Source organism: Dreissena polymorpha, chromosome 8, assembly GCF_020536995.1.
Source record: "Dreissena polymorpha isolate Duluth1 chromosome 8, UMN_Dpol_1.0, whole genome shotgun sequence".
In the NCBI taxonomy this organism is placed as follows: Eukaryota; Metazoa; Mollusca; class Bivalvia; order Myida; family Dreissenidae; genus Dreissena; species Dreissena polymorpha.
In genome coordinates this window covers 18,051,026-18,078,815 of record NC_068362.1, presented here as the reverse complement: position 1 = coordinate 18,078,815, position 27,790 = coordinate 18,051,026, and the positions used below count along the sequence as shown (strand labels likewise).

Below are 27,790 nucleotides of genomic sequence, written 5' to 3'. Positions count from 1 at the left end.
AAGCATTTTTAAAGCTTTGTTGCATCCAATTTAGTTTCCATTTGGTTTTTATGGTATATGAACTATATTTGTCCTTGCCAATCCATACAACATTTGTTTTATCAAAATTAACATTAAGGCCTGAAATATATGCAAAATTATGTATAACAGTAAGTGTCTCATTTAGGGATTGTTCGGTACCGTCTTATAAAATAGTAGTATCATCAGCAAACTGGGACAATTTATGTTCAGTTCCCTGAATGGTTATACCTTTCATATTATTGTTATTTCTCAATACAAGTGACAAAACTTCGGCACAGAGGATAAAAATATAACATGAGAGGGCATCTCCTTGCCTGCAGCCCCTTTCAATAGGGAAAAAGTTAGATAAGTACCCACACTGAGGAACGGCTGATTTAGAATCTTTATATAAAACCTCAAACCAACGTTTTATGTCAGGACCGAAATTAAAGAAAGAAAGTGTACTTTGTACAAAGGACCAGGCCAATGAATCGTACGCCTTTTCAAAATCAATTAGAGAAGTAAGCCTGAGATCTCGTTTTCTTCAGTACAGTGCATAATGTCATAAATTAACCTAGTATTTTCCCCTATGTATCTCCCTTTAATAAAACCCGTCTAGTCGTTATGAATTAACTTGTCAATAAATAATTTAAATCTGTTAGCTATTACTCCAGAGGCAATTTTATAAACAGTATTTAATAGAGTAATTCGACGCATTTTTTTATATAAAGCCTAGATTTTTCAACCTTTGGAATACAGGTTATGATACCTTGAGTTTGTGTTATAGATAAATGACCACACTTATAAGCTTCATTTAAGGATCTGACAATAAAAGTACCAATTTTTTCCAAAACATTTTATAAAATTCTGCACTGAAGCCAGAACTGCCTGGGCTTTTATTATTTGACATCTTTTTTAAAACAGTTAAAGCTTCCTCTAAAGTTATAATACCTTCGATTAAAATGGGCAATTTATGTCTTTTACATAGTTATTAAAGTCTTCACTACTGCAATCATTATTGTGTTTATAAAGAGACTGATAATACGATGCTATTGAATTAAGGAGACCGGTTTGGTCAGTTATTTCACTATCATTTTCATTTTTAGTTTATATATTGATGTTGTTATTGCATTATTTTTTTCAAGGCTACAACAATATCTAGCTGGTTTTTTACCTTGTAAAGTCCACTGAAATTTGGATCTTAGCATGTATCCTTTTAAATGTGTGCTCTGAATATTATTTATTTCAGTTTTAAAATTTTCAAGTTCTTCAGCGTTTTCATCTAGGAAGTTTTCTTTCAACTCTTTAATTCTTGTTAATAATTTACTTTCTATAAGTTTTGTTTCTCTTTTTTATAAGACCCATATGAAATAGATTTGCCCCTTAATTCCATAAGCAGGGTTTCTAGTAAAAGTTGATCACTTATCGTAAACTGTAATTCACTGTCGGGAATATCGTTTATATTTTGATAATTATAAATGGGTAGTGCGTATTGAAGTTTAATATCATCAATTTTTTTTTTTGATTTCCTGTACATACATAATGTCTGACAGTAAAGAATTATTATGTTTCCAAAGACCTGGTTTATGAGGAAAGTTACTAAAGGTTAAGTTTAAAGTAATTATCGAGTGGTCCGATTGTAAACATGGTTCAATTCCCGTGGTTTTAAAGTGTTGCAAGAAATCTTAAGTGATTAAAATAGATCCAGCCTAGCCTGTTGTTTCGGATTTTATATTTACCAGGTAACAATATTTGTATAAATAAAGTTTTAAAAATATATTATACATTTAGATGGGATAATAATATGAACATTTTTTTTTTTAAATTGTCAGTAGCAAAGAGTTTCCTCGACATGGTAAAAAACGAAAAATTGAGAACGCTTCCCGCGAAATCAAAAAAGGAAGCATTATCAAAAATGTACAATAGGAGAAATAATACTTTCATATAATTGAACAAGCATTTTAAAAAAGTAAATATGTTATAAAGGTAGATCATACTCTTTAATTCCTACTTATGTACTCTTCTTCAATGAAGAAGAATATCTTGGGGAGAAAAAGTGTTATTTTAATCTTTGTACCTTGGTTTCAGTTTTATTAAACTTGAAAGTGGATACAACAAGGTACATGTAAGGAAAAACTCACTAAGAATAATATATTGTAATTATTCATAAGTAATCATCAGGTGTAAGATGTTCTCAAAATTATTGAAAAACAGAAACTAAACTAAAGAAGCTAGCTACAAGACGATTCAGTCCAAACAAAGACCCGGAAAAACTGCAATAGAGTAAACGTATATGCTCTTAATGTTGAAAAAGTAATATATTCTACTTCTTGCATGTGTGTGTGTGTGTGTGTGTGTGTGTGTGTGTGTGTGTGTGTGTGTGTGTGTGTGTGTGTGTGTGTGTGTGTGTGTGTGTGTGTGTGTGTGTGTGTGTGTGTGTGTGTGTGTGTGTGTGTGTGTGTGTGTGTGTGTGTGTGTGTGTGTGTGTGTGTGTGTGTGTGTGTGTGTGTGTGTGTGTGTGTGTGTGTGTGTGTGTGTGTGTGTGTTGCGTGCGTGCGTGCGTGCGTGCGTGCGTGCGTGCGTGCGTGCGTGCGTGCGTGCGTGCGTGCGTGCGTGCGTGCGTGCGTGCGTGCGTGCGTGCGTGCGTGCGTGCGTGCGTGCGTGCGTGCGTGCGTGCGTGCGTGTGTGTGTGTGTGTGTGTGTGTGTGTGTGCGCGCACGTGCGTTGGTGTGTGAGTGCGCGTGCGTATCTGTAATGTGTGTGTTTGTAAAATGTTAACAGCTTATGTGTTTCGAGTCGTTAGTACTCGATTTACACGGTAACCAAAAAAAGGGGTCTGTGTCATATAACAATAACAACAACAAGAAAAACAACACCATGGCACCTGTCGACTTAACGAAGCTACAACACTACTCGGTCCATACTAATATGCATACATAAACAAACGACTAATGTTTTACAAATATAATATTGTACAATGGCATATTACGGGTAATTGTTTTATCACGCTATATTCCCCATTAGTATATCTAGGCCTCTAAATGAGCAAATATAAAAGTATATATTACTACTACTTGTATGTGTGCGTGTGGATGGGTGTGTAAGTGTGTGTGTGCGCGCGCGCGCAAGCGTATGTGTGTGTGTTTGTACATGCGTGCGTACGTTGCGTGTGTGAACTTACACCGTATGAGATTGTGTCTTATAACAATAGACATAGATTAAGATGGATTATATAAGTATGATATGCTTAAAAAGTACGTATCTTTATCGAATTAGAGAGAGAAAAAAAGTACTTAAGTTAGGAAATTACAAACAATTAAAAACGAAGAGAACAACAGGATAAAAAAACACACAACACAGATATTAGGGTGGTCTAGTTACAATGTCATGATTAAACTGGTTTGCACACGTATTACAAATACGTGAATATAGACTGTTAATGATATGATACAACAAAAAAAACACCGTCAGTTCTAACACGGAGAGCCCTATGTTACCGGCGTCGATTTGTGCAAGCTGAAACCCTGCTGGCGTACGATAGTGAAGCTACCGCCTTCGGCCATGGTTTGTTGAGCCACGTCTGAAAATGTTCGTAATCGATTATCTCAGAGCGCTCTTTACCTCTGAAGCGTGCATAAAGCTTCCCATTGAACGACCACGCTCGCTCCACCGTCTCGGGGTCCTTCAGCCTAACGGACGCTAGAACTTCAGCGTTCAATTTTGTCAGGCCTTCATTCAAGAAAATACCGGAACCTTTGAGTAGCTTTGCATTTCGCATTACATCCGATTTTGTTTGGCGCCGTATGAACCTGACGATGACCGGTCGGATCTTCTCTCGGTGATATTTCCCTATCCTATGCGCTTTGTCTATATCCTCCTTTTCAACGCGCAGACCAAGCTTGGAACTTAAAAGGGACGACACCTGTTAAGTCAACGCTATTGAGGACTGAAATTCTTCGTCTCCTTGTAGACCCGTAATTCGCAAATTGTTTCTACGGCTATACTGCTCGTGCTCATTTAAAATTTCTGCAGTACGCTTATCTGAGTCATTCAGCTTTGTTTTCAGGTCATGTAGCTCTTTGTCTTTGCTGGTTATTTGACAATGTAACGATTCAATTTCCTTTGTCTGGTGGAATATGTTGCATTCAATGATTTCCAACCTTTTGACGACTGAGCTCAAAAATTTATCATTGACTTCATCGAACGTTTTCTTAATCATGGTACGAATAATGGAGGTGTCATCTTTCGTAAGGACTGTAGACAACTTGGAACTAATCTCTTCGAGCCGCGATTCTATTGAGCGAATTGATAAACTTCCATAGATTGTTGCTTGGGACTTTCCTGTTCAATTGTTTTCTTTTTCGAGTCTTTCTTGGACTTCTGCCCCTTTAAACTTTCGAATACAGACGAGTCTAATGAGCTATTGTCTGTTAACTCGCTCACAGTAGATGAATGCTGGCGTTTGTTCATGATTTCACAACTAACACGGGATTAACGGGACAGTATTCACAATAAACCCTTAAACACTCTTGTTCACTTAAGCTACTGTCACGGTGAACTATTAACATGTTTATTGATGCGTCACGGAGGCGCCAGACAATGACAATGACAATGACAATCACAATGACCTTATGTGTGTATACACATATTATGTCAATATCCAGGGTCTTTCTCACACCCCACCCGTCAATAGAAAAATACAAAAGCTTGAGGAAAGGCCTTCTCAAAGTCACAAACCTCGTTTTATTTTTTTACATGTCACATCCTGTTCAATAAACTTCACATCACTCACAAATGTTATTTGTGTGCCTCACACGCGTTTTTTTTTTAGTTTTTAGAATTACATTTTAAATTGATGCTCACTCAAAACCGGAAGCGGATTGTCTTGATTATGAAACTTAGTCAGAAAATTGGTATTATTGATTTTTTCAGACAAGTTCGAAATTGGTACTGATAAGTGGGGCAAAAATGGCCGCCATGGGGTGGAGCAGTTTTCTCTTTTCGTTTATAATGTAAACATGTAAAAACTCTAGAAGTTGCATTTTTATCCCAATCTTCATGAACTTTGGTCAAAGCGTATGTTTCCTTGATACTTTTGTATTGTACATTGGTTCTTGTCAATCAGTATTAAAAACCAGGTCGGGTAATTTTCTATATATGCTTATATTAAATACTTTGGAAGATCTTAACCTCGACTTAAAGTCAGCCTTTGTCATATAAATGTTCTGAATTATTTGCACACGAGTTTAACTCGTCTTTAATTTCATCTCATTCCCTCAGGTGAGCGACCCAGTGCCTCTTAGCCCTCTTATTTGTGTTACTTGATTTTGTTGTTTAAGGACATATCACTTTCTGAAATAGTCAGAAGTGGTTAGAGTAATGTCAAATAATAATTCCTCATATTAGCATTCTATATTAAGTTTGGAACAATATGCAGAACTAAAATATCATATACTTCAGTGATACATGAACCAGTTCTAATGAAATCTTTCAAAAAGAGTAAATAATCACATGATTTCACCTTATAAACCACTTTCTTTTTGTGCATTGTAAGTCCTTATTTATTTATTTTTTGTTCATAAATCCATTGACACCAGCTGGAACCTACACTACTGTAGAAGATAATGTTAGAGTATGATTAAATATAACACACTAAAAACACTGAAAAACAAGATCATTTTTTGTAAGAAAAACATGTAAACAACTTGAGTCTAAAAATAGTTGGGAAAAGTATGGTTGACCAGGATGACAAATATAAATTTGATTGAAACTTTTGGAAACAGTGTAAAATATCACTTTAACAAACACATTGATATATCATTATCTTTATAGTATTATCATACGCTATAAAATTAAAGGGTTTTAATTAACATGTTTTCAATATTTATGTATCTTTCATTTTTAAAATATCATTTCTGGCCCACCATACTTTTTAATTTCCCCCACCACTATAGTGGTTTCCCCCACCACTATAGTGGTGGGGACATATTGTTTTTGCGCTGTCTGTTAGTTTGTTTGTTTGCGTCAAACTTTAACATTTGCCATGACTTTTGCAATATTGAAGATAGCAACTTGATATTTGGCATGCATGTGTATCTCATGGAGCGGCACATTTTGAGCGGTGAAAGGTCAAGGTCATCCTTCAAGGTCAAAGGTCAAATATATAGCTTCAAAGCGGCGCAAAAGGGGACATAGTGTTTCTGACAAACACATTTTTGCTCAAGTGTACTATTTTTTTACTCTAGTTGTTTACATTTTTTTCTTGCACAAAAGTATCCCTTTTTCGGTGTTTCTAGTGTGTAATATTTAATAATACTCTAACATTATCTACTACAGTAGTGTAGGTTCCAGCTGGTGTCAACGGATTTATGAACAAAACAAGAAAATAAGGACTTCCAAAGCCCAAGAAGAAAGTGGTTTATAAGGTGAAAACATGTTATTATATACTCTTTTTGAAAGATTTCATTAGAACTGGTTCATGTATCACTTAAGCATATGTCATTTTAATTGTGCACATTGTTCCAAACTTCATAATACAATGTTAATATAAGCAATTATTGTTTTACATTACCCCACTCACTTCTGACCATTTCAGAAAGTGATATGGCCTTAACTTTGTTTTCATTTGTCTTACTTTTTCTGAATAAATACTGAAGAACAGTTTGAAACTCATTAGCTGTTATGTTGTTTTATAAATCATCTTTTTATATTTGATATTTAGAATTAGAGATTTATATTTTAAATTATCAGCTTCTATGCGAAGATTTGAAGGTCAACTTTTGTTAAATCTGAATAAAGGTTTTATTGAATCGTATATTAATGCTCACCATTATGTATCTGCTTGATACTTCACTGCAGCTATTGAAGTGATATCTTGAACGCGCTTTCCGGTCTTTTAAATGTAAGATGTTTAGTTATCTCTAGTTGAAAATGTGCATGTTTTGTGTGAGGAACTAATTTGCATAAAGCCGAATTAAATACCAAAACTAACCTACTTACATCGTTGAAGCGAAGAAAAGAGCGTTTCAATTCTTATACATGCAATTACGATTATCATTCTGCATACGTTTTTAATGGTTTGGCTAAAATACAATATAATTTGGGATTTATTCGTGCATCAATTTAGTAGGCGCCCCTTTTACAATACGCAGTTTAGACTGTGTGCATGTCGCACATGGCATAATTAAACCAAGTTGTCCCACGCTCGATTTCCTCGTGCGCTTCGTGGAGGCAACTCGCTTCATTGAATATTAAAGCCCAGTCAAATGATATACTATGGCCAATCAGAATAATGTACACTAGTGAAACATAGGGCAATTGTAATTATGTAATAAACTGCAAGAAAAATAAAATGTTATTAGTCAATCGTTACTAAAAAAATTCGCCGTGCATTAATGTCGTTTTACAATGATGACTGCACGTAAAATTGGCGATTAAATGCATAATTCGCTTTCAATAATCCAGTTGAGTATATATATATAGGGTCAGACCACAGACCGATCTAGTCAAAGGGTACGTGTATCACAACTCATATAAAACTATACCGGCTCGTAAACAAATATTTCAAATTTTTGAAAATATATTTTGATAAGTAATGTGCGATGTGGACATAATATGGAAATAAAAGCAAACTACAACCTTACTAGCTTTGAAGACTGTTCATGTTTTGGTATTATTGACACAGCTGAGTAGGTGATTTCGCTTTAGTGCAAATTTTGACGGACAATGAAGAAAGACCGATCACATTAACTAGCCCTAAAATTGATCTACAAATAACCCAATTTTGTGTCACATTTGAATAATTTTCCATTTCCTCAAAAACGAATTATTTGACCATTCAAAAAAAATAAAAATCTAATTGCAGTATGAACATTTATTTCAAATATGTACTATATACACTGGAGTTTCAGGAACAGAAAATCAAGTAAGAAAATACAAAATAAACATATCATATATTTGCGACAGTGTTAATATTAAATATAAGATTTACAATAGTCGTTTTGTTTAATATATTGAAGTTTGAAATAAAATGTTAATAAATCTTTTAAAAGAACCATATTTTAAAAGGAACATTCCACAATTTACGAGGATTTCATAACTAAATGACCGCCGTGTTTTCAAACAATTAGTAACGTTTCATTGTTTGCAATGTCTGTAAATGTGTACAACAATATGAGTGAATTTATTTTAACAAACAAAATAACAACGTTCAACTACTTCAAGATCAATTCTAATAACAAGAATATCAATTTGTGTTGCTTATCGAAACATTGTAAATAAAACTCGAAACGAAACTTACTTGAACTAAACTAACTTAACAACTAAATTTGCAAAATATAACCAATTTTTAAGCATATATTTGTACATATGTAATTAGTAACCATCCAATATTTCAGTGAAGGCCAAGAACAAAAAAGTCGCACTTTCAATCGATTCAGGAACTGGCAGTTGCTCCCGCTGCATTTCACACACATGTTCTAGGACGGGTATGAAGTCATCTTTACACCCAAAGTACGGTTTCTTTACAAAGTATCTCTCTTGAATACGATCAATGGTTTCCAATTCGCAAGGAAGCCGAAATGAAAAACCTCAGTGCCACTAAGACACAAATCTGCAATATAAAAAAAGTTGTGAGTCGTTAAACACACGTTTTGCATGTATTAGTTAAAGCGAAATATCTAAACGAATCAATCGAGATTTAAGCTCTCTAAATGCCCATAAAATCCAACGAACACATTAATATTTATTGTTTGCAAATGTTATTTTTACCTTTATACCAAGCATTCCTGATGTAAAAATGGACTGTCTGAGGCCTTGCGTGTTTCAAAAGAATATACCAAAAACTAAACATCTGTTCGACGCCGGAAGTCATGAACCAATGTTGCAATAATGTGATGATGTCAAAATTCTATGACGACGTGATATAAAAAAGGTGTCATGGCTTAAAAATTAACTCATCGTGTCGACAAGTCATTTTCAAAAGAGCATGACGTCAAAAATTATGTAGATTTGTCGACTTAGATCATGTCGACCAAATATATTTTCGGGAAAAGCCGGAAACATTTACGTAGAGACTTCAACTTAATGTCGTTATGACGAGTAAAATTAAGGTGGGGAAAGCTACAAAACTATGTCGACATACCATGTTATTTCACAGTAAGTCGGTATAAATTATTCCGGCATGACCACATTATTGGGGTGTACCATATACGTTTCCGTATAATAATGGATGCGCTGAGTGGGTGAGAAGATCCTAAGATCTATAATCATCATGGCATACCATAAGCAAATACATATTAACGGTGTCTTGCACAAATGTTCGCATTTCAAAATCTTTGGTTGAAGCGTTCAAAATTAGATGTGATAATTTATGGCTACATGGATGCGATTCGTATCTTTTCCTGAGCCACATTTACAAAGCCAAACACTATTTTTTTCAAAAGGTTATAGGTAAAATTCTCACATGGGATAATGAACAAAAATATAAAATCTTTTTCCAATTTCACCAATGGTATAATAGTTGCATTATTGATAAATGACATTATTTAGTGTTTGTATTTCTACCGAATCATACATTAAACAAGCTATTGCCAAGCAATGATGTCCCCTACCGGCTCCACCATTGTCAGATCATTATTTTTTGTAGTATTTGTTGCCATAGCAACCCACATTCTTGACGTATGAACCAATATGAAAATGAAACAAAATAAGTTCAAAATAAACCAAATCTATTAATTATAAAATCTCTATCTATTGATATTGCATTTATGTTAATATTTTCATAACTTAGTAAAGTTTATTGACATACTTCATGTCTTGCAAACTGGAGTTTGAGAAATCATAATGATACTGTATATTCACTATGACACAAGTGGTAAAAATAAATGGCTATTTATGACACTGACAAGGAAATGCGAGAAACTGCCTTAAAAGCACCTATTATTATTTTAAAGAGCGGGGAAGATTGTCAACCATTGTAGACTATTATAAAAGAAATACCCAATTTCTCACCATTTATTGATTATTACCCCCTCATTGTTACAAATAAATAAAACGTAACGTCAATGTTGGTCAACATCACTCTCCTCAAAGAACTACCTACTAACTGCTTATGATATTCATATAATTATAAATATCACTTTTTTATGAAAAAAACAACATTTTAAGTACGTTGGAAAATGTGTAGGTCGCAAAATTTACTGCGCTCCATTTAGTGACAGCATATGATGGGAGTCTCCAATCTCCAGGGCACCAACTGTCTGTAGACTCTCTTGACAAGAATTTTAGATACGCACCTATTGCACATGACTGCTGAAAGCGGAAGAGATATTTAAATATTTATTGGCTTTTAAACACACTCAATGATTGAAAAGGTCTTCCAAAACATAATAGCTGTATTTTAAAACATGGTTTTCCACGTCGTTGAATGCATTCATTGCGGCAGTTGCAAACGAATATGATTACCAATTGCAACCTAGGACTTCCTTTACAACCCTGCAAACTGCGCAATTCAAAAACTTGAAACACTACACCAAAGTTGTTTATACGAACAGTTCATTGTTCAGTGTGCTCGATCTGGCTTAAATCTTTTTAAATATTGTCCTTGGCCTAGTGCAATTTAAAGTGCACATGCTTATGGTAAAGTTAATCAAAGTGTAGATAACTGCGTTTAATTGTTTAAACATTTTAACCATATGTTCTATGCATGTATGCCCATAGATTAATATAATGACAATCGACGAAATCCTTGATATTACGATGTGTGTGCATGTTTAGAGGCTAATAAGAAAATGATAATAATAAAAAAATAAATCGGTTGCATATCAGGGGAAATAACCAGTTTATACAGCGATTAATTGAAGTCTACATTGATGTACTCATGATCACAAAAGGTCGTTATATTTTAAAGAGAGATGTTCACATTTTTCACATCGCGAACTTTTATTACCGAATATAATGAAAATATGAACTATTTTCAAGTAATGTAATATAACCTAAATGGAGATTTATTTTTCCAGATTCCCGAAGTATCAAAAAGTAAGTGAACTAGCGCTACCAAAAATATAAACATGTATGTATGTTTTTATTCTTAATAAAATATATACGTCAATTGATGTTGTTAACTAACACAAACGGTACATGGATTGCATGGAATTTTTTTGGTAGCGCTATTTCACTCAATGTTTTATATATATATATATATATATATATATATATATATATATATATATATATATATATATATATATATATATATATATATATATATATATATATACGAGGGGTGTTCCAGAATTTCGTGGATTTTCTCCATACCTCATTAGTTTGTTGGCAAAAGTCAATGAAATTTACATATTATACTAACTAATTATCACGGACTTTATATTTAAGCTTAAAATACATGAATTCCAAAAAGCGCGATTGAAACGTAATGCCATAGAGACCTCAGTAAGTATGTGTGTTAAGCGCATTTAAATTTGGTTTAACTGTAGTTGATAAATATAATTTACGGCAAATTTCACGTGACATCGACGTCACATATCAACGTTACACGTAGGTTGAATATTCAATTTATATAATATATAACGTATGTTTGAGGCGTCAGCCTTTTGACCCAGAAGTACTCGTTAACTGCGATATCATTTTTATAAATTTCGAGTGTTTTTTATCGAATAAATTTTAATTGCAGTACATAGTATACATGATATGCATTGATCAACTGACATAAATTAGTTCAAAAAGCAGAGCAAGATATTTGCCGACTTATGCAAACACGGGTAAAATACGACAAGCGGCATTCGCGCAGTGTGGTCAGAAGCTACCCTTTTCTCTATTAAGTCTGGCGAGGTTTCGTAGTTTAATTTGTAAAAAATAAATAGACATAAACATTAACATACGTCTTACAGGAAGGGATATTCAAGTGTGTACTAAATATGGTGATATGAGTTTAGTCTACACCTGTAGCAATATGAAAATGAAACTAACTAAATCCAAAATTAACCGAATCTATCCACAAATAGCAAAGTTTTACAAAAATATTACTACTATTACGATAATACTACCCTTAAAGTCAATAAAGACAGGTGTGAACACGATAACGATGATGGCAATTATTTTACACAATTCGGCTTTAAAAGACGTCTGCTCGATTGATGTCACGTGATATAGATCTCGGTTCCGCCGCTTGAATTTCCGATACTTTCGAATGGTCTGAATGGATGTTTCCAATCTTTGTATATTGATAGCTCTTTGCGAGAATGGATCCACATCACCGTTGCACATTTTTATTAAGTTCACAGTAATCTGTTCTTTAAATAAAGATAGCCTAATTAAAGACGGCGCTAATAAAGTGTGAAGGTGGATATTTAGAAATAAGATCCATTTTCGCATGACACTGCAAGTAGTCACATATTAATTCTAGCTTGCATTAGTTGCAATAATTTTATAAAGTGCGCGTGCCATTGAACGTTGAGTTAGGCGATAGGTGCGAATCAAATTACACATACTTTAAGTTTAATTGCTTATACCGAACACGATTTGTAACAAAATACAAATTTGATTTATGTTTAGTTGCTTATACCGAACGCGAAAGTAAAAAAGATACTGTTTTTTTAGCTAATACATCTCTACAGGTAAAACAAATCACAATTTTTAAAAAGTACCATATTAATAATCAATCAATTTCTAATAACACCTGACTGTGTGACGTTCATTTCAAATTATCGCAGTGCGTGACGAATATTTTCTTTATTTAGTGAATAGACACAGAGACGGTATACATACAATTAATAATGCAATATATACGTTAAACCATCACTAGATGTGCCATAATAACTCGTATACACTTTATAAGCAATATATACAATAAACGTTTTAAGTTAATTAAATAAATGTTTTACGACGCATATAAGATAACGTGATGAACGCTTTGTTTATTTTTTTAATTAAACTAAATGCAATTATATGTCTATTTAGAACCATAATTTTTACAATTTACGCCGAATATCTTAATATTTATTGTATAATATATTATGGACTAAGGGTTTGCTAAAGAAAATTTATTCAAATCGGCTTTAGCTAAGATGGATCAACATCGGAAACTTGTCTAATACATGTGTACATACCTCTTGAGTGCAGCTTCGACGTCGTACTTTCCATTACGAAATCCACACTTTTGACACACAAACTTAAGGTACGATGGAGACCATGATTTTAGGTCTGTGTCCGACATGTCATAGCACTGACGATGCGACCATTTTTTTACAGTTATGACACTGAATAGATCCATCTGAACACTGTTCTGAACACACATTAAAAGGATATTGAACCATGTTTAGAAACAATATGAACCGTTAAATCTATAAACAGTATTTGCGTGTGTCCAAGAGTATGATATAGCTGAGATCACTCAAATACTGTCAAATTCTTGCTTTAACTTATATTCTTATGGGCCCGTTTCATCAAACATCGTACGACAAATTTAGAATACGATACGAATTTCAAAGAAACATTATTTTAACAGACCGAAGCATATTTTTGCTTATTTCTAGTAAAATCATTTATTTCATCATTTTCTTACCAATGGCTTATATCTTGCGGAGCTATTTATCAACAGCTTGTATATTTTTAGTTTTTAAATTTAAGTTATAAATTAAGATTGTCGTACGATCTTTGATGAAACGGTCCCATAAAAATACAAGTTAAAGCAATAGTGAAAGAGAATGTGGGGAAATGGAGCTAGAAATGGTTTTGAACATGCATAATTGTGTCGTGTTCTGAGAAAACTGGGCATAATGCTTGTGCGTAAAGTGACACTTTCCGCCTTATCTGGATTTTCGCTAAGAAGAGACATCATTTAAACGAAACATTCCATAAAAGCGGAAATTGTCGTCCCTGATTAGCCTGTGCGGATTGAAACGGCTAATCTGGGATAACAATTTACGCACCAGCATTATGTCCAGTTTTCTCAGAACGCGAGACAATTATGTTTATGATTCATTTTATAGTTTGTTTATTTCGTTAACTACAAATTTGTATTACATTATGTCTACCTTGAGGTTGTTGTACATAGTATAATTATGTTACAATTATAGTATTTTCTGTAAACGAACAAATCCTTTTGTATCGAATACTATGCATTAATATTGTTTTCTACCAAATGTTTTTTTATAGGGATCACTTGTCCGTCGTCTGTCTCGTTAAAAAGTATTAATAGCATCAGTTTGAAACTTTATACATTAATAGACCTCATTGAGTGGGAGTGCGTCGATAAAGAACTCTTAGCATCCCGCTTTGTTAAATTATTTATAATTAATGCATAACCATTATTCTTGTATTAGTTAAGTTAAATTGTCATAATAAAATGTTGTCATGTCATTTTTCCATTTTTCTTTTTTGTGTAACGTTTTGTAAATAAAGCTTTTATTTGTTGTTATTATTATTATTAATACGGATGTTTTAGTCCGGTCTGTTTTCCAAATCGTTCTAAAACATCATTATTTTAGTAGTACAATGGTATAGTGGTATAGGAGAGGTTGAACATATGATTTTGATTAATTATGGATTTATATTATTAAACTAGTGTTTTTTTCTTATTCTCTGTACAAAGATTGATTATATGAAGATTTGCTACAGTGCATATTTATCAATGTATGTGGTTCCGTAAATAAATCGGAACTATCCACTTCCGGGTTAAGAAATTGAGATAATTTAGCGATTACATCCATAAATTTGGTAATAAAACGACAACATGATTTAACAACATACCTAATATCACCTTTTCTTCCCATGCAATGCAGTGTCAACGGCTTAAACTCGTTGATAATTGAGAAATGTTATTCGACGAGATTGTTTTTTACCCATCATCGTCCCATGTCATTTTCAAGGTCAACCGGTGTTTTGTGAACACTCGAACCGCATAAAACCCATTGAAATTAGGTTATATTACACTTCATTTTGGTTAATCGTCACCTTTACTTGATAGGACATTCGCATGGTGTGTAATAACTTCCATTTTAGTATTTTTACTGTATATATTCAACAGTTAGATAATAAATGTACATTCCGCGCTTGTTAACCCCAGTTTAAGACTTTGAACCGCAGTTTACACTCTTGAACTCGGGTTTAAAGAATTAATGGGCAAACGGCACTTTGAACTCGGGTTCAAAATTTCTTTACTATATAATTAACTGTTAAATAATTAATGTGCATTCCGCGCCTCTTAACCGCAGTTTTAGAATTTGAACCGCAGTTTAAAGTCTCTTAACCTTATAGTTAAGAGAGGACCAATGAAATCGCGGCATTTACCTTCTATATATAGCTAATTGTGGTTTAAGCTCCGCTAATTGGTTGTCTCAGATAACAGATTTGTATCTATTTTTAGACACACTTTGAACTGCGGTTCAAACTCTTGAACTCGGGTTTAAGGATTTAATGTGCAAACGGCACTTTGAACCCGGGTTCAAAGTCTCTTAACTATATAGTTAACTGTTAAACCGTGGTTTAAGGACTTAATGTGCATTTCGCTTGCCATACATTTGTACCGCGAGAAACTTCGAATAAACAATAAACTGACAAATTGTGAAACTGGAGATAGATTTTGTTAACTGAGCAATTTTGGTTATCCTAAATTGTTTTGTAAACAGTATTTTAAGTACAAAGCAAAGTTGATCAAAACCACATGCTTAAGAACATTCAATTTTTTATAATATAATTGATGATATTGAACATTTAGCGCATCAAAATTGTCGTGTTACTACTAACACTCATTCAGCTTATCGAGTTTCAACCTATGTGTGTGTCAAGATGAATACTCGATCGTTTATTGTTTTAAATGGTATTTTTACCTTCAGTAGATCGATAGACGTAGTGCGTATTGATCAATCTCCACGCAAAGTTGTCGTTCCTTGCTCTCACATACAACTCTGCGAAAGGCTCAGCCCTCCATTTTGTCTATAAAATAAATAAAACCGAACAAACGCATTCAACGTATATTTGATTGGATATTTAAGATCGCATGCATTAAATTAAGAAATATGACTTTTAAATGTACGATAAATCGTGCAAAAACTTGCGAGTTTTAATGCAACTCTTTGGAAATAATTTATTGCCCATTTACGCAGATGGAATCATTCCACGCACTTCACAAATGTAAACAATTGAACATATTTTTTTGAGTGACGTTAGGAATTGCTTCGACGTGTGTATGTATGTTGGTTTCTTAACATAAAAAACCCAAATCAATTTTATAATAATGAATTAAGACTGATATAAGATATCATGGTATGAGATGGTTTTCTTTAATGCAGTGAATGCAATGTAACCGTCGTGCAAGAGATTGTTTAGTATTCTGTAACCTCAATGATGAACGCTTGGAATGATCATGACATAAATCATGACATAAATGAGACGCTTTCATAACAATAGTCCGTTCTGAGCCCAACACAGAGGTGAATGTAATGTAACCGTCGTGCAAGAGATAGCGTATTGACGGGCACGCTTCATTACTCATAAAAAGGAAAGTAAGTTGTATCATTTTACAAGCAGTATTACCGATTAGCGATATTAGCGATGCTAGGCTTAACACAGAGTCTTGCCATGTTTATGGATCGCTCTTGGTAAAATACTTTTTGTTGAAAACCAAAACAACTCATTCGTGATCGAACTTCTGTATTTATGATTGTAATTTATAAGTATGGAAGATGTTTTGCATACTGTTTCCCTTAATGCTCAATGTTTAAGGGACCCGTTAAAACGAGCCAGGGTAAATCAGTATTAATTAAATCAAAACGCATATATCACTTTTTTGCCAGAGACCCATTTTTCTGATTATATAAATGCTTTACTCAATGAAGATTTTTCAAATTGGCATATATTTAACTCCTTTGGGAACAGTAACAGAAAAGGAGTGTCTATTTTGAATAAAAAACAATTGAATTTCGATGTCATTAACTATTCACACGATGAAAATGAAAGGTACACCGGTATGAATATTGAAATAAAAAACAATGCATATTCATTACTGAATGTATATGCGCCAAACAATAAAACACTACGAAATGCGTTTCTAAAAACATTTCAGAAATAATGAACAAAACTTTCAGGGCATCAAAGTTATAGGTGATGATTTAAATGAAAAAACAAAACAACAAAGCAATTGATAGAAAATCCACATCTAAAACTAACATCAATATTAATTCCAACGTTCATAATTGAAATAAAAATAATAACATATACAACAGCAAAACTAAACATTTGGTTTTTAAATTACTTGGTACAGATTAGAGTCAGGTTTAAGGTAGAGAAACTGTAATGATTTCCCACGATTTCTCTGAAGATTGAAGAGCCTTTGGAAGTTGTCTTAGTCGAGTGGTTAAGGTCGAGTGACTACAAATCTTTTGGGATCTTCCCGCGCAGGTTCGAACTCTGCCGACAACGCATACTTTTTTGCGACGCGTTTTATTTATTTTTTTAACGTTATTTGATTTAATATAGTATATAAGCTATGTTTTTGTTAAATAGTAGTCCGGTTTTCCAGCAATAAAACAAAAATTGCAATAAATACCTGTATAAACCAAGCTTTGGGTGATTTACTGCTGAAAAAAAAACGAATCATGCATGTTGCACTTTTATTTTTATTTCAAAAGGTAAACGGTTAATCTGTCTATCTTTTGGTATTTTTGCTGTATATAGTGTATCTATAAAAACTATCTTCAAAATATTACTTAAATGATACTATTTTTAATTTTATGACACTGTGTTTCACCAATCCAATTTCTACTTGGCTTAAACCACTAACATTTCATGTCGCTCTTCCATAGATAACAAGTTATGAAAAATAAATGCCTGTAAAAGAATACTTATTTCATCTTGTTTAAACTTTAAACACCTTTACTGCATCTATACACGCCAACTGCATGCCCAAATCTGGATGAATTATAGAACTTTCATATACCCCAGGGGTGCAAATAAACTGGAAAAAGCCGAGCGTGTGGGTGGTTTTGAAAAAATCAGTATATATTTGTTTTTAAAGCACGGAAAGCCTACCTAAATATGTGCATGTAGTTCAGTGAAATGATGCTGATTTAGAAAATTATACATTAGATTATATTTGGAAAGGTTCCCATTACACTGGCTCTACCTTAAACTACATGTTCTGACACAAACATGTTTCTTGACACCCGATTACCATAAGTAATCAGGAGTACATGTAAACCTACACTGTATTCATTAGAGCATCGCTTGGTTGCTTAAAAATACAGAAAACAGTTGTACCTTACGATGAGGTGAGTTTTTACAGTACAAAACCAAATGTTTCTAGGTGCTGTTGCCGACATTAAACCAAAGTACAAACACAAGTATTAAGTTTTGGACATGTTTACAATGTACGATGAACAGATGTCCACGCTTTCCTTTCGCGTGATGTTAAAATACAAAAGCTTTTACCACTTGATTATAACTATGACTTGAATTCCAGCTCGACATTCAGTTCGACATTCGGATATAGTGTTGTACAATTATTTTTGAATGTCGAGCTGGCACGGCATTCCAGCTCGACATTCAAACCGAATGTTGTGCTGGCACGGCATTCCAGCTCGACATTCAGTTCGACATTCGGATATAGTGTTCTACAATTATTTTTGATTGCCGAGCTGGAACGGCATTCCAGCTCGACATTCAGCTCGACATTCAAACCAAATTTTGTGCTGGCACGGCATTCCAGCTCGATATTCAGTTCGACATTCGGATATAGTGTTGTAAAAATATTTACAATGATATGTTGCGTTATAAGTGGTTTCAACATTAAGTGTATATAAAGTTCTCAACTTTACATTTGTACATTCACTTGCATAAGTGCCAGTGTTGCGATCGTTGTAATATTCGTTATTTGTATCGACCTGTTATTAAAATTAGAATTATTGAATTCTTGATGTGTCTCCAATATCATGAAACGAATGCTATATGAACTGTGCGAGGCCGCTTACACGAATCCGTTTTAGTGCTTTGCAGATCCCCGAATGAACAAAATTGTGCTGTCGAACTAGACCTGGCCAATATAAAAAAATTGTTTGTTAAATGGACAACAAAACCAGTGCGAATATATTTCTTTATATTTCTTTATTGAATAAATGAGTCTATATAATATCATTAAAATTCATTTTTATTTAGATTTACGTTTACTGATTTAATAGCATATACAAAGATTGAAACAAAATTTATTTGAACGGTTACATAAATTTGTATCTAAAAACAAATACTTAATTGCGTATTAATGAAAAAAAGGTTCATCCCATTCAAATCTATGCTATTTATGTTCAAATACAAACAAATTTGCATCGCATAAAATGATTAAAGTCAGACTGCTCTTCCGACAATATTTGCTTTTAGTGAACATGTATACAACAGTTGATATCTAAAAAGCTAAACACTTGGATTATGGATAGGTATTATAACATCGATATATATATCGACACAATCATATTCGCAAAAAATGTGTAAGCGTACCAATAATGTACATGTTATTTATGTAAATAATTCGTAAATAAAAGTGTATGCGAACACGCCATATTTATCTATAGCATAAGAAACAAAAGCAAAACAAATATATCATTTTTGTAAATTGCTTCCTAAAATCTATATCAAATACTCATAACTTTACATGAGTTGTCAGGAGTAGTATTTATGTTGTACTTGTGTATACAATAAAACAGCTCAAATTCAATTGTCAAATCAGCAAATCAGAAATTTTAGCATTTTCATAGTTGATACACAATACCACATTCCAAGAGTACCCGGAGAGCAAACGTTAGCGTCACGGATTATGGATTGTGATTTTAACGCGGAAACATCGGTATAATAACATTTACATATTAAATTGTATAGGCAAACACAACAGTTCATGCATTTGATTATTGAAATTGCAAGGCACAAAATCATGCAATTATTTCTACACTTCTGTATACAATCTCGTGCATATAAAGTTAAACAAGAGCACCGCCTTGCGGGTGCAGACCGCTCATCTATTTTCTTTTTAAAGGTGAAGGGACTCTCATTTTCAATCACAAAGGAGGGAGGAGTGGAGTGAAGAGGGGTGTATAGTGTGGGGTTGTGGACATTTATTACATTATCTTCCAAAAAAGCGAAAAAAAAAAAAAAAAAAAAAAAAAATCGGGGGGGGGGGGTATAGTGTGAGGGTGTGGTGATAATTTGTGAGATGATCTTAAAAAAAAAAAAAAAAAAAAAAAAAAATCAAAAAAAAAATTTGGGGGGGGGGGTGGGGGGGGGGTGGGGTGGGGGTATAGTGTGAGGGTGTGGTGGTCATTTGTGAGATGATCTTATAAAAAAAAAAAAAAAAAAAAAAAAAAAATTAGGGGGGGGGGGAGGGGGGGGGAGGGGGGGGGAGGGCACGTGGGATGGTTTGGGTGAAGTCTATTGTGGTATGTCAGGTAAGAGTAGTTTCATCAAAGTATCAATCAAATCTAATCATAAATAAAGAAGTTATGGCAATTTTAGCAAAATTTAATAATTTGACCTTGAGAGTCAAGGTCATTCAAAGGTCAAAGTAAAATTCAAGTTGCCAGGTACAGTAACCTCATGATAGCATGTAAGTATTTGAAGTTTGAAAGCAATAGCCTTGATACTTCGAGTGGATCGAAACACAAAATTTAACCATATATTAAAAGTTACTAAGTCAAAAAAGGGCCATAATTCCGTAACAATGACAACCAGAGTTATGCAACTTGTCCTTTTACTGTACCCTTATGATAGTTTGTGAGTGTTCCAAGTATGAAAGCAATATCTATGATACTTTAGGGGTAAAGTGACCAAAACATAAATCTTAACCAAATTTTCAATTTTCTAAGTATAAAGGGCCCATAATTCCGTCCAAATGCCAGTCAGAGTTACATAACTTTGCCTGCACCGTCCCCTTATGATAGTTCATAAATCTTGCAAGTATGAAAGCAATAGCTTTGATACTGTAGGAATAAAGTGGACCTAAACACAAAACTTAATCAAATTTTCAATTTTCTAAGTATAAAAAGGGCACATAATTCTGTCAAAATGCCAGTCAGAGTTACATTACTTTGCCTGCACAGTCCCCTTATGATAGTTAGTAAGTGTTGCAAGTATGAAAGCAATAGCTTTGATGCTTAAGGAATAAAATGGACCTAAACACAAAACTTAACCAAAATTGTCAATTTTCTAAGTATAAAAAGGGCACATAATTCTGTCAAAATGCATGCCAGAGTTATCTAACTTTGCCTGCCCAGTCCCCTCATGATAGTAAGTAAGTGTACCAAGTTTGAATGCAATAGCATTGATACTTACTGAGAAAAGTGGAACTAAACGCAAAACTTAACCAAAATTTGCAATTTTTTAAGTATAAAAAGGGCACATAATTCTGTCAAAATGCACGCCAGAGTTATCTAACTTTGCCTGCCTAGTCCCCTCATGATAGTAAGTAAGTGTACCAAGTTTGAATGCAATAGCATTGATACTTTCTGAGAAAAGTGGACCTAAACGCAAAACTTAACCGGACGCCGACGCCAACGCCAACGCCAACGCCAACGCCGACGCCGACGCCAAGGTGATGACAATAGCTCATAATTTTTTTTCAAAAAATAGATGAGCTAAAAATGTTTAATTCACGTTTGATTTGTTTTTGGCATAAAATATTTCAATTTTCGTCAGCACTAGAGGAAATCAAACATTTCAGCATTTCCAGGGCTGACACTCCTTGACGCCTTCCATGCGACACTGGAACGCGAATGCCTGCGACAAACCGGAAAATAGTGCGCCCTGAATCCAAGCGTTGCTCCATGATATCGCCTCCCCAGCTAGATACAGCGGGTGTTCAGACTTCCATAGGGATTGCAGATGATAAAGGTATTCGTACGGTTTCAGCGACGCATTGCCACCTTGTGCTGCGGGATCACTATACCAGGCCTGGACCTTTCCAACTTCAAACCAATCTTTCATCTCTGGGTGGATTTTGCTGATTTCGCACACGGCAGTTGCAATGGCTTCTTCGTGACTTTGTGAGCCCAAAGCAAGGGCGTCCTGAGCCCACGAGTACACCATCAATATACCTCGCGCATAATCGGGAATGTCGGAGTCGTCGTCATCAGGATAATGGAGTTGACCGATGATATCAGATGTCTTGCTGAAACCTCCTTTACCGACATCCTTTTGCCAGAATCTTTCCTTGCATTGCAGCATGATCTTCGTTGCTGTGCCATACGTAACACCTGCTATTGCTTGTTGCTTTTCCTTGCAAAGAAACGGAATATCAATCTGACGAAGAATATTCAGCGGGACTGTGACGAAGACTGCATCACATGGGTAGTTTGCAGCCTGTCCTGTAATAACGTTTGCTCCGCTTACTTTCAGCTTGGAATCATTTGTGATGCTTTGTACCTTGAATCCATACACGATATTGTTGCGTAGCTCAACATCTAGGTTCCATCCATGATCATTTTTATCAAGAAAGGCATTTGGTAGTGCAGACATACCGTCACTTGGGGTCTTCAATTCATCTCGCCACCAACCGCCTAAGATACCTCGCAATGTTTCCACCAAAGATCCGCTTATGTTTGGGGAGTATGAAGACACCTATGACGAACATTATCATTATTTTATTTGGTGAAAATGCATTTGGAAATCAATTCAATGCTATAGAAAGTGTACATAAAAATGTGTACAGAAAGAGAGTTAAATCATTGTACCTTGTGACCATCAATTGCTATCTCTGGCCATGGCTGAAGTTTCAGCTTATCGGGACGTGAGTAGGTCTCGCTTCGGAGGAAGTCCTCAGTGGAAAATTTGCTCCATTTCTCTACCCACCTTGTCCAGTCCTCTTCCGTTGGGTATTGTCCAAGCTCGATCATTACGGGTTTAATAGTTTGATCAAAGTAGTCATCTAGAATGTATAACATGCATAATCATTTGTTTTATTATAAGAATACCCTCAAAGGGTAGGGTTATATTGGTGTCACTCTTTTTATTAGACTTTGAAAAATTTGTCTGGGAAATTGTACATTAAGATGTCTCAAGCTATTAAATGTTTGTCATTACCATGAAGTGTAGATATGCATGCAACTGCTTTCATTCACAATGATCTACACATTCAGGCGCCATGTGCCAATGAACTTAGCCATCTACATATGACAGTGGTATCAAATGTTATAAATTTGGAGGATGAAATACTTCAAAATTGTGAAAGCCATAAAATTGAAACTTCCAGGGGATCATCCTCATAGAGCGTGGAAGTGCAAGACTCTTTTTCATGTATTTGTAATCAAATTCCCGAATTGTTTGCCCTTCAATTTAGCTGTCAATGCGGCACGGGATATTTCATGGTTTCGGCAAGTGTCTTATTATTCTATTATGATTACATTAATACACAATGAAACTAAAAAAACACAATATAATGAGAGAACTGCTTGTTAATATTCATTACTTTTATAACATAAAACCAACTATAAACATAATATGATCATTAAACTGGATCATCGCCTTGGAACGGCCAATACAAAGAATAAAGGTTCTAAAATGTTTGAGGGCTTCCCGAACGTCACACACTTGTGTCGTGTAATATATATTTCACTGATATTTACTTATAAATTAATATACAATTACAATGTAGCATAACCATTTTATACGCACATAGCTTTTCTACGCATGACAACAACTTACGTATTCCATTGATTTTTAGTTTTCCTTTCACATCTGAGCTTCCCTTCAGAAGCGTCTCATCCCATCCCTTCCAATACTTGTCACTGTAGTACTCGTTTCTTGCATAAAAATCTGTCAAAATGTGTCCAAAATACATTTGCACTTGCTTAGTATAGTAGTTCCTAACTTTGATTAATGCATCAATTGTAATAATTACCTATATGTTTTTCTGGCTAAATTTTTGTTTGTGTGGATATGTTTTGTGTTATTTCTCTAACACGTCCAATTATAAACACTATTAAAGTACATACTGAGGTACGTAAAGCGTTTGTATTTACCAACCTCCCATTTTTATTTTGTCTCCATACAGGTACATGTAGGCATTTTGTTGGTAGTTCTGGAAACGTCGCAATTCAATACCAAAGTGCTTGCAATAGTAATGAGTCAGAAAGTGGTTTGGCGGCAGACGCATTGCTCCACCTAAATTGAAATGTTGTGTCTTGATGGTCAACACCCTACTCTTAAAACAGGTATTTAACATCAACATAAACTCAAAAACTCATAAACTGAAATATTTTAATGTAATACAACGTTGGGTATACAGGTTGCTGTATAATTACCATCGGCATGCTGTCCATCCGCGAAACCATGGTAGAATGTCTTGATTCTGCCTCCAACGCGATTCTGCAGCTCAAGGATGGTCACCTGAAGCATTTAAGTTACCGAATATTAAAAACGCATAATAATAAAACAACCACAAGGTAACTATTAACAGTGTTTCCCCATTTTTCTTTCCACTTAAAGAAATTCAAGCTGTAAATATGTATACAGTCCTGTTTATGTTCAAGGGTGTTTAAATTAGTTCATATGCGTGATTTCATTTGGACAATCGTTTGTTCTCATATTGTGAAAATGTAACGGTCATAGTATGTAGAATGTCAGTGGTTCGTAGAAACAAAGCGCCTAAGGAAAACCTGATGGAAAAGAAATTTCAAAGTAGTATTTTTCTTTTGTAATGTTTTGAAATTGTAATTTGTGAACATAAATGACTGAATTAATATTCGGAATCTAATTGGAAATGTTTTTAATGGTTTTTGAATAACGATCTATGTCGTCTATTATGCCATTATTTGAATGTGTTATTGAAAGGTGCATACGTTACACGCAATTTGTTGCAACGCATCAAAGTAGCACTACGCTTAGTAATATTACACCGCAAATAAATTATAACTAATAAAAAAAAAATACAACTACGACTGTATTGAAAAGATTATAAAACTTACATTGTGTCCAATTTGCGCCAACTCGTAAGCAATGACCAGCCCGGAAATACCCGCCCCAACCACGATGACGTCCTGGGCATTTTCTGGTTCCACCTTCACCTTATAGAGTGCCTCTGCATTCTTGTTATCGTACTCCATCGCCCAGGCATATCTGAGACCGCCTTCATATATACATCCCATGCGTTCTTTAAACAAGTCATCTTGCTGAATGAAGGTTTCAACCTCATTTGACCTTTTAAAACAAAACAAATACAAAACAGTGTCGTTATCAATATCAAAACTGTTTTCCGAACATTTGTTTACACAATCAGGTGCGGTCAGCCTTCGTTCACTTATCAAATATTGACTAATATTTTTTCCAAAACTAAATTGTCTTGCCATATCTATATAAGAATGTCCAAAGCAAGTCTATATTACATGTTTTAAGTAATATATTTGAACACACGTGCACTTAATCGAGCATTTATTTGTGACCATACTCATGTTGCGTATGCACATGCCGTTGCTATCAACGTCAGGGTAGGATTTTAATAGCGTAAAACTTCTTTAACTAGAGTCATCATGTAGATGACAGAAGGTATCGAGTTAACAATGTTACCGTCGTACGAAGTTTAAAATATATTATGAATGATTAAGCATCGCAGTAATAAATCCACAAGTCGGTAACGTAGATTTCAACAATGTTCAATGTTCAGTTTTTATTCTACCATCTTTGTAAAGTAAAATGCACACTTTGTGCTACTACTTAGTTGTCAGTATTATTGTATGTATAACCGATAATATAATTTTATGTTTTAAATTACAGAACATCAATTAGGCTATTTACGCGAATGAAGTTCCTTTCATTAGCATATATGTTTAGAACATGTCCAAATAATTCGTTCGTAGCCATGACAAGGAACATGAACAAAACTGTACCTGAAGTTTTGTTATTTTAATAATAAGACGAAAATCCCATCAGCTCTGAATTGATTTAGTGGCAATAAATGATTCGAGCAAATCACAATCGATTAACTAATTCACCAAACGTATTTTTGCAGCTCTATCTAACACATTAAATATAAACTTGCACATATATCTTACCTGCACAAAACGTTATACAAGAAAATCTTACATGTTTACTTGATTTTTCCAAAAGTGGAGACTGCGTCCCCCGCACGTATTGTTCGCACTGTACATTTCAGTCGGTAGTTAATCAATACGTCGCATGGTCAACTATTGAGAGGCTTTATATATATCCTTGTGTTTGCGACAAGTACTCGCTAAATGAGGAAAAAATTACTTCATTTCATGGAAGTATTATGTTATGAAAACGGCCATTATTTTTCTTATTTGGTTTTCGGTAAAAAAAACTTTGTAAAACTTTACTTTAAGTTCTAGCGTAGAATGATCATGATGATCATGATGATCATGATGATCATGATGATCATGATGATCATGATGATCATGATGATGTTGATGATGATGATGATGATGATGATGATGATGATGATGATGATGATGATGATGATGATGATGATGATGATGATGATGATGATGATGATGATGATGATGATGATGATGATGATGATGATGATGATGATGATGATGATGACGATGATGACGATGATGACGATGATGACGATGATGATGATGATGAATTTATGTAAGAACTAACGTTTGGGTTGCTGGTGTTGATTATGCAGTTGAAGAATCGCTTCAATGTGCTCCGTCCAGCTCTGATTTCAGCCTTCTCTGCCGCCAGCAGTTCCTCAGCGTTGTTTTGCAGTCGGTTGTGGATGAAGCGTAGCATGACTTTGCTTGGATTTCTGTTGAGGCTGATTGCGCTGGTATTTTCGCACAGCTTGAGGTTGCCGTTTTTCGGTAGGGAAATGACCAGAGACTGGGTCCAACCTTTGAGCCACTTGTACTGTTCTCATAGATCCTTTCATAGTACCGACATTGCTGCAGTCGTTGCCTCTCCTCTGTGCTGAATCACCTCGGAAGGAACGTTGGCCAAAGATTTTTTGTCTTCAGACTACGCTTTGCCCCTCCAGTTCTGCCTTTAGTATCGACAGGCTTTCGTCGTCGGTTATGGTCTGTGATCTCTCTGAAAAAGACAGGGGTCGGGTTCAATCGGGTCGTCATATGGGTCGCTCCAGTATTCGGTCCACCTGTTCAGGACTGCGGAAATCTCGGTATGGAGGATATATTGAGCAACCACTTTAGAGACTACTGACTAACATATAGGATAGATGTATATTCAAAAGAGAGCGCATTTTGAGAAGACGTCTGTTTTGTCATACTGTGATGTTCATTGTTAATATATGTTTAAAGCTTTCATGATATAATTATATTTTAAATACCTTTGTTCTCATCTACATTTACATCTACATGATACGTTAACCTGTCATCACTGACAATTATTTAACGGTGCGCAAGAAAAAGATTAAAAGTGAAATAGAAATATAGCATCGGTCAAGAAAGGTTGCAAAAGTTAAAGAGTGACCAATCCAGCTTGCGTAGCGCTGCCAGTGTACAAGTGATACCCGATGGCACAGCTCCCTCCTCATTTGAAAAAGTAGTAGTTGGAAGTGGTATCCCCTAGAAGGGTTGGGTCGACAGCTCCATCTTGAAGGATACCAAGGAGGGAGTCTCAGCGGTGCTGGCTGGTAGTTTGTTCCACACCTGTATAGTTCGTGGGAAGAAACTGTACTTAAAGGTGTCTGTAGATGTAGAGTACATCCTGTATTGGAGATTATAGTGGTTTGCCGCACTTTTCCTGGAGGTAACTGGTGTCAAATACTTTGAAGCTGGTATATCGACTAAGTCGTTGATGACTTTATATAACATAA

The 27,790-nt window shown here is 34.6% G+C and overlaps 1 protein-coding gene and 1 long non-coding RNA gene across 4 annotated transcripts in view; both read right to left on the bottom strand.

Annotated features, from left to right (window-relative positions):
• The window catches only part of LOC127841634 (flavin-dependent L-tryptophan oxidase RebO-like), a 138,482-nt gene extending 112,290 nt beyond the window's left edge, over window positions 1–26,192 (bottom strand). The window contains exons 1-7 of one of the 2 annotated variants that reach the window (XM_052370620.1): window positions 26,071–26,192; window positions 24,957–25,188; window positions 24,294–24,378; window positions 24,016–24,153; window positions 23,695–23,805; window positions 22,725–22,918; window positions 22,560–22,611 (exon numbers count right to left, since the gene is read on the bottom strand). In XM_052370620.1, the coding sequence (XP_052226580.1) occupies window positions 22,560–22,611; window positions 22,725–22,918; window positions 23,695–23,805; window positions 24,016–24,153; window positions 24,294–24,378; window positions 24,957–25,188; window positions 26,071–26,135 (877 nt within the window). In that variant the 5' untranslated portion in view covers window positions 26,136–26,192. Of the gene's footprint in view, window positions 1–20,409; window positions 22,612–22,724; window positions 22,919–23,694; window positions 23,806–24,015; window positions 24,154–24,293; window positions 24,379–24,956; window positions 25,189–26,070 lie in introns of those variants that run through there. The other variant, XM_052370622.1, reaches the window with a different exon arrangement.
• Window positions 9,429–14,953, bottom strand: LOC127841643 (uncharacterized). 2 transcript variants are annotated; one of them, XR_008031190.1, is made up of 3 exons: window positions 14,767–14,953; window positions 13,125–13,300; window positions 9,429–10,308 (listed from the first exon to the last, which is right to left on the bottom strand). It is a non-coding gene; the product is annotated as an uncharacterized LOC127841643 (long non-coding RNA). The 2 variants fall into 2 exon arrangements; XR_008031189.1 differs by having other exon boundaries at window positions 9,434–10,311; window positions 14,767–14,952.
• Window positions 26,193–27,790: the final 1,598 nt, after the last annotated feature.